Source organism: Nannobrachium achirus (genome assembly GCF_963921795.1).
Source record: "Nannobrachium achirus genome assembly, chromosome: 21".
Taxonomy (NCBI): domain Eukaryota; kingdom Metazoa; phylum Chordata; class Actinopteri; order Myctophiformes; family Myctophidae; genus Nannobrachium; species Nannobrachium achirus.
In genome coordinates, this window is record NC_137828.1 from 18,661,750 (window position 1) to 18,674,260 (window position 12,511).

General features: G+C 48.1%; 1 protein-coding gene across 1 annotated transcript in view; it reads right to left on the minus strand.

The window, feature by feature from the left end:
* Positions 1 to 1,559: 1,559 nt before the first annotated feature.
* The window catches only part of zeb1b (zinc finger E-box binding homeobox 1b), a gene marked incomplete at its 3' end in the record, with an annotated part of 108,256 nt that continues 97,304 nt past the window's right edge, over positions 1,560 to 12,511 (minus strand). The window contains exons 8-11 of the mRNA XM_080751660.1: positions 11,283 to 12,383; positions 6,738 to 6,918; positions 1,857 to 2,719; positions 1,560 to 1,805 (exon numbers count right to left, since the gene is read on the minus strand). Of these exons, the coding sequence (XP_080607786.1) occupies positions 1,560 to 1,805; positions 1,857 to 2,719; positions 6,738 to 6,918; positions 11,283 to 12,383 (2,391 nt within the window). The remainder of the gene's footprint in view (positions 1,806 to 1,856; positions 2,720 to 6,737; positions 6,919 to 11,282; positions 12,384 to 12,511) is intronic.

Consider the following 12,511-nt stretch of genomic DNA (forward strand, 5'->3'; position numbering starts at 1 on the left):
GTGTGTGTGTGTGTAATTGAGGTCAGGAAATATGAAAAAAGCCACACATTTTTTTTTTTATGTCATGACCCCTTCAAACAAGTGCACTGAACGGGGGTTGGGGAGGGGGCGGGGATAGTGGCGTAAAGGTACACTTTGTAAAAGCAAGATTAATACTTTACAGTTACAAATCATACTTCATCATCACCCGTTGGAAAATATGTGCATCTTGTAGTCACTGATTTCTCCGATTAGAAAGAGAAGTAAACTTAATCTAAAAAAATCTAAAAGATACATGAATATGCAGTACGCTAACAGTTTCTACCCTATCAGGTCTAGTGGTCGAGCCAAAATCAACAGTATATCGGCCTTTATATTAGTTTGACAGCTTGAGCTGCAATCAAAATCTGGGCCCTGGCAAAATCTGACCGCAGCCGCTGAGATTTCAACAGCAATAATATTCAATGGCACTTTTGATATGCATGTAATACTCGTCTTTCGTGTTGTGTTTTTGCATATAAGGCTGGGAGTGGGCGGGGTGGGGGGGGAGGGGCGAGTGGGTTCTCTGCCCTCGAACCCCTCCCGTTTCTGCTCATTCTGGACACGTAACACTGACTTTGTGAATCAAAAGTAAAATGGACGCCACCTTCAGAACGACGCTATGTACCTCTTGACGTCTAAAAGTAAAACCAGAACACAGAACACGAAGGGCTGAACGAACGGACCCATCCCACTCTCCGTTGTTTTAGTTATTTTGTTCTTTCTTCTCCTTAAGGCTCATAATCCATTCCAAAAAAAACAAATCAATAAACTAAAATATAAAAAAATGCTATGCTAACAATGTCTGCTAGCTTGACGGCGTTGGTATAACTCTAGTGCGGTAATACTGAAGGGTAGACGACATAACTCAAACGGTTGTTCCATCCATAGTGGGTAAACCAAGCCACTTGTAGTGCACAGGATTCTCTTTTTTGTTATCCTTCCAACTTAATAAAATACTGATTTCTTTTTTTTTTTTCTTCTTCTTTTTTTGTTCATTGGCAATAAAAAGTTATAGAAATATCTCCCAACTGTACAGCTTTTTAAAGGTTAAAATATGAATGATAAAATTAGTAACACTGATAAAAAGAAAAAAAAAAAGACCCAAAGTTGTTTTAGTAATAAAACATTATCTAAAACGTGTCGGCTCTAGCTTCCAAAGTCTGTAATAATGCATTTCCTCCATCGTTAAAATTCACGCTTTGTCTTCTTTGTCTATCTATATGCGTATATATATACATACATATATAGACACACATAAGTGAGACCTTCTCCTGCAGATAAAGTCACTAGTATTTTGTTTCAGGCACACCTGGATTTCTACACAGTAGTGAAGAGTGAAACGCATTTTGTCCGAGCGAGCGAGAACGTGCGGCTCTCCTTGCTCTCAACCCGTTCGCCTCCGTCCAGTCAGTCTCCAGAGGGGGGAGAGAGAGAGAGAGAGAGGGAGGGGGGGAGAGGGGGACTGATTCATTCCGTTTCATCAGGGAGAAGGAGAAGGGTATATATACTGTAAATAATCACAGGCTTTAGCTGCTCCGTCATTCAGTCTCTGCCTCCTCTTTCTCCTGTGGCGTCGTCTTCGTCGCCTGCTGCGTCTCGCCTTCACGCGAGACGACCGCGTCCCCGCCAGCCTCGCCCCCTGTCCCCTCCTCCTCCGTGACCTGCTCCTCCTCCCCCCCCTCCCCTGATTCTGCCTCCGTCGGCGTCCCCTCAGCCTCCACCCCCTTTTCCTCTTTAGACTCCTCCCCGTCCGCTGCCTTCTCCTCCACCTGGCCCTTCTTCTCCTCCTCGTGCACCTCCTCCTCCTCCTCCTCCTCCTCCTGCCTCGTGTCTGCCTCCTCCTGCTGCTCCTCCTCTTTCTGCCCTTCCTCCTCCTGCTCGACTTCCACTCCCTGTCCTGACGTCTCCTCCTCCTCTGACTCTGCCCCTTCCGCCGCCACGGCCGCCACGGCCGCCACGCTCTCCACCCCTTCCTCCAGGCTCTCCACCCCTTCCTCCAGGCTCTCCACCCCTTCCTCCAGGCTCTCCACCCCTTCCTCCAGGCTCTCCACCCCTTCCTCCAGGCTCTCCACCCCTTTCTCCTCCGCCGTGTCCTCCCCTCTCTCCGCGCTCTCGTCCACCGCGTCCTCCTCCTTTCCGTCCGTCCCCTCTCTCTCCACCTCGTCTTCCTCCTCGTCTCCCCCTTCGTCTCCTATCTGCACCACCTGGATGTCGTCCATGTCCACGGCGGCTCCCCCCGCCTCGCTCCCCATCTCCTCCTCTTCCTCCAGCTCCTCCTCGCTCTCCTCCTCCAGCTCGTCCTCGCGGGCGCTGCTCCCTCGCTCGTCCGAGTCGGCGTGGGAGCCGGGCGGAGGCGAAGAGGACCGCTCTCCCAGAACCTCCTCCTCCATCTCCATCTCCATCTCCTCCTCTCTCGTCTCCTCCGGCTCTTCCTCGGGGCTCTCCCGGCCCCCCGCCGCTCCTCCTCCTCTCTCCCTCTCCCCTCGTGGCCCCCCTCCTCCTCCTCCCTGCGCCTCCTTCTTGCAGTAGGAGTAGCGGTGGTTCATGTGCTGCGAGTAGGAGCCCGAGTGCGAGAAGCGCTTGCCGCACTTGTCGCACTGGTAGGGTTTCTCGCCCGAGTGCAGGCGCATGTGCTCGATGAGGTGGTGCTTGTGTTTGAAGGCCTTGGTGCAGATGCCGCACTCGTGGGGCCGCTTCCCTGCAGGAGAGAGAGAGAGAGAGAGAATTATTGAATGCTTTAACCGGTGAAAAATAGCAGATGCAAGCTCACAGCGCGGCACCGAGTACCGCGCTGCAAGCTTGTAGATCTGCTAATTTTGAAAAAGTCGTGAAAATGTGTGCAAATCTTTGAATATATGTATTTTCAAAGCGAACGTCTGTAACTCAAATTTTGCATCTGGGTGGTACCTGGACCTAGATATTTTGAGATGAGGGTCCGTGGCCAAATACATATCAGTTTGGGGTTCCTTCACATGAAAAGGTTTGAGAACCACTGACATAGTAGTCTCTCAAGAACAGACTAACTGAGCTCCAGTTAAGTGAAAAGGACCTTTTCTTTGACGATGGCTATAGCCAGATTGCTGACATAGAAACATAGGTTTTTTCAAAAAACCTTAGAAGGATTCAAAAGACACGTATAGAATCTGGTCAAAATTCAAATTGTCACAATTTTTCAAAAATAGCTCTACAAGATCTACAAGCTCGCAGCGCGGCACCGCTGTGAGCTTGTATATATGCTATTTTTCAATAGTTAAAGCATAAAATAATGATGCACAATAATCTGTACCCATTCTAAATGGGTTAAGTACCATGCATAGTAATACATAAGGACCACAGGCAGCCGCGGCCGGCCCATAGGGGCGCTAGTGCGCCGAACCCCCGAGGCAAACGACTAGAATAAAATATATTTTTAATTCTGCATTCTGTGATTTATTTAAAATGAGCAAGCCAGCAAGGTAAATATCATATAATAGTGATTAACCAGTGAGTAAAACTGGGGGGGCCCTCCACCCCCCCCAAATGAACTGCTCTCTACTGCGCGAACCGGATACCATCGTTCACATGTGCTCTGTGCTGCGAGGCGTAATATGTGGCGCGCGGCCCCAACGGGGCAGAATTGGAGCGGAGAGCGGGTCGGCACGCACAAACCGTAGACGAACTAAGCATGTCGACGTAATTACTGCACGTACTCTCTCACCCAAAACGTACACAAACTCAAACATACAGAACTGTAAACGGCCCTTTAAACACATCGTAAACATACAGCCTCTCTGCAATCGAACACGGCAACAGAGGATGGAGGTCAACGATTGAAACGGAGCACATGTGGGGAAGAGAAGCTCCCCACAGCACCCCCGCTGAGCTCTCCCCCCACGTGGGCCGCGAGAGATCGAAACGGTGCCAACGCCTGCGAAGGCCCCGTAGTATCTATCATCGACGTATCCAAGGAAAATACGTCCAAACAATGCAACAAGAACCACAACAAGATTCTTGCCTGAAAGGCTTCGAGGCCACTTTTTTATCCACACGGGGAACAGCTAACGTCTCAGCCAGGGACGTGCTGGGCCCCTGATTCAGCCCGGGAAAAAAGAGTTGGAGAGGCCCTCGCTGCTATTTGCCATTTCAGATCATGACAAGTGACAAGCCAGTGATCCAATTACATGAGTTATATTTCGGGTGGAAACCTTGTATGTCCAAAACCGTTTGTTTTGTATTTATCATTTTAAAAATGATATAAACTAGTGAAAACAGCCGATCTACAAGCACACAACGCCTCGCACCGCGAGGCGTTGTGTGCTTGTAGATCTGCTGTTTTCTGAGGTTTTCTGAGGTTTCTGCCCGACAGTGACGATTTACTTTGTTGGCCACCCAGCCCCCAAAATGGAACGAAGGCCGACATTTTATTTTGAATTTTGTCCTAATGGCCGGGCCTGGACCGGCCGGGAATGAACCGGCCGTTCGGGAGTTGTCCCGCTTTTCCCAATGGCCAGCACGTCCCTGGTCTCAGCCTAGGTGAGGTCATCTGGAGCAGAGAACCGTGGTTGCTCGCCAGGTATCGCAATAATAAAGCAAGCGGAGAGAGCATTGACCTGGGCTTGGCCAACGAACGCCATCATCATGCACACTTCTCCTGCGAGCGTTTCCAAATCACTACCAGAGCTCTCGCCTGTGTGTTGCAACATTTCGGGACGTCTCGTGTGTTGCACGTTAAGCAGGGACGTGCAGAGAATGTTAGAGAGGCAGGGGCTGAAATTTCTAAAAGGGCCTTTTGGTGAAAATACCGAAAATGGCAGAACTCCAAGCTCGAAACACGTCGCGGCGACGTGTTGTGAGCTTGGAGGTCGGCTATTTTTGGTGCTTGATACCACACTGAACTAAAACATAATCAAGTCAATACTGGAGATGTGGCGTAACGGCATGGACTTTTACACAGAGAGGGCAATTCTTTCAACACAAGATGCTGCATTCAAGTTCAAGGAGAGTTTGGACAAGGCAATTCATTCTCTTGAATGCTGCCTTCAGGTATGGCATGGAAAGAGGGGCGTTTGCATTTCTTTCACCATGGTAAAAACTGCATTCATGGTCTGGAGAGAGGGCACTTTTTTACGGACGGATAAAAGGGCAGGGGCTCAAGCCCCCTTTGATGTCTATGTGTGCACATGCCTGCCGTTAAGGTTAGCTGGCAGGGTAGAGGTGGGGAGTTGGCGGAGAAGACGTCCTCAGACCTCTTCTGCGCGTATTGAGTAATTGGAACAACTGGAATGGGGTTGTCCACCCAGTGCTCGCTGCACGCTGCATGTGGAGCTCTGCTCTGCAACAGCTAGCGTGATAGCTGGAAATCCCCCTCCGTTGTTTTAACCCTGAGTCATCTCTCCCAGCGCTGCGCCGGTGAGTGATAGCGCGAGAGAGCAGTTTCCACAGTCGGCCGCGCCGTGTGTGAGCATAGGAATAAAAAAGGCTGTGTTTTTTCGTGCGTAGGCTCAGAGAACACACAAGAGAGAAGAAGAAACACGACAGGGTGTGTGTGTGTTTTTTGGAGCCGCTAATTACACCCACACCCAGTGGAGCGGGTTGTGCTGTAATCGCTGGCGACTGTTGTTTTTTTTTTGCTTGTTTGTCTGTCACAGTGACAGCTTGGACGAGATGAATTAGTGGAAGGATCAGAACCTGCGCTATTGATTGATTGATTGATTTTCAAATCAGTCAAGGTCATAGTGCAAGCTCACCCACCATAGATACCAGTAAGACGCCTAAGGGGGAAAAGCGACCTTGCGAGGTCGCGCCATCTGTCTTTGCCATTTAGCTTGGCCATATATGGATTCTGTGGTCTGACATCATACATACAATCCCTTTTATGCCCATATATGGAGATCCCTTTTATGCCCATATATGGAGATCCCTGCTCTGAGTATCTGACATCACTGTGATGTCACCTGTGAAGTCACAGTGATGTGTCAGCCTTTTATGCCCATATATGGAGATCCCTGCTCTGAGTATCTGACATCACTGTGATGTCACCTGTGATGTCACAGTGATGTGTCAGGGGAACCACAGTGTCAGGCGTTACTGACAGACAGAGATACGGTCAAGCTGTGACGGTTCACATACTAAACTGCGACCTGCGGTCGCAATAAAGACCTAGACCTCATTCGCTGCTGCAGTTCATTGGAGCGACAAGTAATAATTGCCTTCCCTTAACACATTCAGAACGGGTACACATTATTGCGTATTATTATACATGCCTTTAACTATTAAAAAATAGCAGATATACAAGCTCACAGCGCGGCACCGAGTGCCGCGCTGCGAGCTTGTAGATCTGCTATTTTGGAAAAATCGTGAAAATTAGAATTTTGACCTGATTCTATAAGTGTCTTTTGAATCCTTCTAAGATTTTTTTGAAAAACATACGTTTCTATGTCAGCAAGCTGGCTAGCCATTGAAAGGTCCTTTTCACTTAACTGGAGCTCAGTTAGTCTGTTCTTGAGCACTCTAACCTAACGCGGACCAGTTTGTGTAGGCAGATGGGCGGGCGCGACGAATCTCTCCGCGAGTCTCTGGCCAATCGCATGTGTTCTCCTCCCCCCTCCCCCCTCTGCTCCTCTGCTCAGCGCAGAGAACGCTGCCGGTTAAAGCATTCAATAATTCTAGGCCTAAATATCTATGGTGGGGACACGGGTGTTGCATCTCTCCCAGAGTGCATTGCTGCGGTACTTTACCTGTGTGTTCGTATTTGTGTCTGAGCAGCGAGCTGCTCTTCTGGAAGATCTTGTCACACAGGTCACAGGCGTACATGCCACTCTCCGTCTTCCTCATCTTCTTCCTGGGGGGGCCCGAGTCCGAGTCGTTCTGATCCTCCATGGTGGACACGCCCTCAGAGCTGGTGTCCTGCTTCTCCTCCTGCAGGAGCCACAGAGAAATACATCTGGTTTTAAAAGGAAGCTTAAGGAAGCAAGTATCAATGGAAATGATATTAGATTAGTTTTTGAGTGGTGGTAAACCGCTCCATAGAGTGGCTGTGCGTGTGTCTGTAGCCACTTTTCCTCAGCGTATTGCCATAGCAATGTGTTTTTCCTCAGCGTTTTGCCATAGCAATGTGTGTGTGTGTGTGTGTGTGTGTGTGTGTGTAGCCTGCATTACATCACCAATTACATCCTAGTCTGTAGCCACTTTTTCCTCAGCGTTTTACCATAGCAATGTGTGTGTGTGTGTAGCCTGTATTACATCACCAATTACATCCTAGTCTGAAGACGTTATGCAAGCACGACCACCGCTCACTTCACATTGGGTGTTATTTTTAATTATCTTTTGACCACCTTTAGAGGTGCAACAGGCCCATGGCCTAGCCAAAAGAACGTCTATGAAATAATGCTGTACTGCATTTTATGATTTATATTGTGATGTTTCTTTCTTTGCCTGGACCGCTGGAAGAATAGTCTCCACAACGATCCTTAATAAACTAAACTAAACCGGAGAAGATAAGCCTGATAAGAATTACATTTTACAGATAATCAACCTATTTAGACCTAGAATTTTTTTATGCTTTAACTGTTGAAAAATAGCAGATATACAAGTTCACCGCTTGGCACCGAGTGCCGCGCTGCGAGCTTGTAGATCTGCTATTTTTGAAAAAGCTAGATTTTTTATTTTTTTTGCAATATATCTTTGAATATATCTTTTTAAAAGCAAACATTTGTAACTCAAATATTTGCTTCTGGGTGGTCCCTGGAACAACATATTTTGAGATGGGGGGTCCGCGGCCAAATACATGTAATTTTGGGGGTCCTTGACAGTTTGAGAACCACTGATTTAGAAGAAGGATTTAGAAGACCTTTTTAGAATCGGGTCAAAAACATTCAAAGACTTGCACTAATGTTCACGATTTTTCAATAATAGCAGATCTACAAGCTCGCAGCGCGGCACTCGGTGCCGCGCCGTGAGCTTGTAGATCTGCTATTTTAAAATAATGCTTGAAGCAGGTTCAAATCTAAATAAGTGACACAGATTTGCGTTGCAGGTCTAAAACGGGTTAATGAATCATCAGGAATTGATCAGCCCTGCCAGGAGAAATGCTTTTTGAGAAGGTACAGTCAGGCTGTACGTGGGTGACAGGAAATGATGCATTTGGGTCGAACCATGTCCACATCCTGCCTTCGGTACAGAACACCGTACTCTCTGGGTTCCCTCCTGAGATCTAAATCACCTACACACACAAAACGCTCCGTTTGACTTCATTTGTTTTTACTTTGGCCTGAAGAAGAAAAAAAGAACCGCCGTGACTCAACGTGACCCAGGCGTTCTGTGTTCACTTACAAGCACACCGCTGAGAACACACCAACGGCTTCCTGATATGACTGGACGGTATGACTCCAAGTATCCAAAATAGATATCTTTTTAGATATAGTGAAACAGAAATACTGTATAGAGCAAGCATATCGTTGTTGTCGGGTGAAAACCTTGTATCTCCAAGTTTCAAATGTGTACGTTCTTTTGCAAAGTAAAGCCCTGCTTCATCAGGGTTAGGGTTAGGGTTAACCCTAGATCGGCTGTTTTCACTAGTTCAAAACATTTTTAAAATGATAAATACAAAACAAACAGTTTTGGACATACAAGGTTTCCACCCGACAACGACGATATAAGAGTTATATACCAGTAAGACGCCTAAGGGCGAAAAGCCACAGAGGGCAAGGTCGGGCAGGACGGAATTCGCACAGGACGGAATTCATTATTAATATATATCGGACCACTTGCCCATATATGGAGATCCATGTATATGGAGATATGGGCATATTGGTTGGCTCGGCGGTTCTACAACACAAAAATGTTGTTTCATACAACTGTACACAGTGTACAGTTGTATGCAAGTACCGTTGTTTCCTGTTGAGATTGGCACATTTCTTAGGGCAAGCTGCCCAGATCACACATATCACACGGGTCTTCTCATTTTTTTCACTCTCAAAAAGCGTCTTCAATGTAGTGCATTTGAAACTACATTGCGGTGCACATCATGGGGTGATCACTGCTTGCCTCCTGTGGATTGTTTTATTTTTTATTTTTGTTTATTATTCTGTTTATTTCCCCCCCCCCAAAAAAAAATATTTAAGGAACAAATAAATTAAATATAATATGTTTAAGACAATTGACTGACATCTATGTCAACCATACTATAAAACTGTACTTTTTATGCTGGAAAGCATCTTCAGCCTCACAAAAACCCTATTCGATCAGCCACAGTCCACAGATTTGGAGTTGAAAACTGACCAATGATCTGGTCAATTACGTTTTCCATACTCTAAGCGAGAGAATCTCGTTTGTAATATTAGTACAATTCATAATTGTTTGTTGCCCCCCTGTCTCAATTCTCTGGAGCTGCCACTGTTTGCTGCATTGGGACATTAAGGAACTGATGCTGCATATACGTTGCTAAGTTCTTTTTAACAGGGCAGCCTTCTGTGCCAATCCACTTAACATGAAAGCATAATACAACAACAATAAATCAATGGGGGCCGGGGCCGAGGTGCAGCATTTAAACAGATTCCAACAGATCAATGCAGGGCTCTGCAGTATAAGTGCTGCCTCACGTCTTCTGGCTGACAGGCTAGAGGGATCGCTCATACAACGCCGGGAGAGCCCAGGATCCATCATTATGGGCCCATTAGGTGTCCACCAAATGAACAACTATTAAGCTTTTTGGGCCTAAAATTATTTAATGCTTTTAACTATTGAAAAATAGCAGATATACAAGCTCACAGCGCGGCACCGAGTGCCGCGCTGCGAGCTTGTAGATCTGCTATTTTTGAAAAAAGTCTTGGAAATGTGTGCAAGTCTTTGAATATGTCTATTTTTAAAGCGAACATTTGTAACTCAAAGTTTGCTTCTGGGGCGGGGTCCCTGGAACTAAATATTTTTTAAATGGGGGTCCGTGGCCAAATACATATGATTTCGGGGGTCCTTGACGTGAAAGGGTTTGAGAACCACTGATTTAGAAGAAGGATTTAGAAGACGTTTATAGAATCGAGTCAAAAATATTCAAAGACTTTTTATTTTTATAGCAGATCTACATCATTGTATATCTGCTATTTTTCAATAGTTAAAGCATAAAATAATGGTTGAAATCTAGAGTGACACAGATTTGCGTTCCCGGTCTACATGGCTTAAGGGCTATCATTTTACAAAGAGATGAATTCTGACATTTCTGTATATGACTTATTGATTGGGTTTTCTGATGGTTTTCTACCTATTGTATCTATCACCCTCCTGACAAGTGGTGAACAGAGCCAGATAATGGTCTGGACTCTAAAGGCTTTGTCAGATTTCTCTGAAAAGAGAGAAGGGGGGGGGGGGGGGGGGGGGGGGGGGAGAGAAACCCAATTGATTTCAAAACAGCCAACGTTGTTGCTGTGTCAGGAACATAGCACTGCTGCTATCAGTAAACTGAATTGCTGGGACTTGTTCCAGTGTGAATAGCTGGGACTTGTTCCAGTGTGAATAGCTGGGACTTGTTCCAGTGTGGGCAGACCTCCAGAGGAAGTCAAGCCAGCAGCGCAACAAACAGACTCCCATCATGTACTGGGGCGAGTTCCTCCAACATTACTAAAGAATTAAAGATGACTTATTCATGTGGAAAAAATGATTCTAACTTCCTCCCTTCGCTATAACTCATGGCATGAGTAGTCTCTGAGCCACAAGGAGGAATGCCTCTCATTCAATGGACATTAGAGTTCTCAAATTCCACCCCGAAACTGACCCGACCCGACGTTTTCGGGCCGGTTCTGGGCCCAAAATGTATGCTAAGACTCGGGCCGTTAGTTTTAGTTTAGTGTGGCCGTTATCTCTGGAACGGAAGGTCAACTCTGCTCAGTTCAAAGTTTGTTGGATGCCTGACTTTGACACAACATTAAGCGCATAATGACGCCTTTTGGTCTTTTTCTGGTTTTCGAGCCTATAAAAGTAATAAAGTATGGTAATTGTTCAGGCCAGGCCGAGCCTCGTGGCCCGGTTAATTTTCAGGCCCGTTGAGAACTCTAATGCAATGGTTCTCAACCTGGGGGTCGGGATCTACATGCTCACAACGCCTCGCAACGCGAGGCGTTGTGAGCATGTAGATCTGCTATTTTCACAATGGAATAGATCGAGTCAAACTAAATGAATGCCAACCGACCACAATTCAAAGTGCTTGTGCAGGGGTCCCAGGTTCAAATATGGTCGAGGACCACTGCTCTAATGGACATCAATAAAAGCGATGGAATGGAAAGATAAAGCACCTTGATTCCGTTGAGGTGGATGGTCTTCTCCTGGGTCTGGGTGCCAGCGGGGCTGCTGGCTGTAGTGGTATAGGTGTAGGCCAGCTGTGGGATCAGGATGGTCTGCTGCTTGCTGTTGGTGAAGGCCCGTAAACACTGCACGTGGTGGCTCTGGTCAGTGATGGCCACCAGGGCGGGCAGCTGAGTGGTCATAATGTTAATGTGGTTGTTGTTGGCACTTGGCTGGCCGCTGGAGTACAGCGAGACGGGCACGGAGTGGCCCCCGCCCGCGGCCGAGAGTGGCGACGCCTCTTTCTTTATGCAAGTCAAGTTCAAGGGCTCGTCCTGATTGGCAGAGCCGGAGGAGTGGGAGGAGAGGGATTTGGCCGCAGCCCTATTGGCAGACTTTGGCAGGGACAGGTCCAGGGGTCCCTCGGTGGTGGCGGTGGTCTGCGGGGACAGGGGACCCCCAGAGCCGGCCGTTAGGTTTAGTGGCGAGGGGGAGGCCGGCGAGCTGTGGGAGCCGTCGACCTCCGCGGGGGTCGCCTCCGTCGGGCTGCCCTGCGTCCCCGAGGGACTCGACGTGCCCTTGTCCTTCCCGGGCGCCAGAGACACCACGTTGTTGGCGTCGCAGGAGTCCTCCTCCTCGGAGGGCGGCGTGGGGGCGCCCGGCGGGATGTTGTTACGACCCTCCTGCATCTTGTCGAACCACTTCTTGACCACGTGGGCGGGCAGGCTGACCGAGTCCGAGATCTTGGTCAGCTCGTCCTTGGTGGGCTCGGCGTTCAGGGCGAAGTAGGCCTTGAGCAGCGACAGGAGGTTCTTGGGCTGGTTGCAGAGCCCTCCGTCGGCCAGCAGGGCGGCGACGGCGGACTCCGACTTATCGAGACCTGCTCCGTTGAGCCTGAGGCCGTCCTTGGTGCAGTGCTTGAGGGCGTGGAGAGCGGTGTCCAGCCCTCCAGGACAGTTGTCACACAGGAGACAGGTTTTAGTGGTCTTCCCCTCCTTGTCCGTTTCCTTCGTCGCCACGTCCCTGCATGCGGTCTTGACCGTGAGGTCTTCGGGTACTTTCTGGGCCTTGTTGACGACCTCGGCGGTGCCGTGCGCGGAGGGCACGGTGACCTGGAGATAGGGGTGGGCGATATGGTGATAATTATCGTTGAGATGATACAATGTCTCCATGATATATGCCTTTTCAGAGGTATCGTATATATCGTGATACAATTGAGGGAGCCTTGTAAAAAATCCTG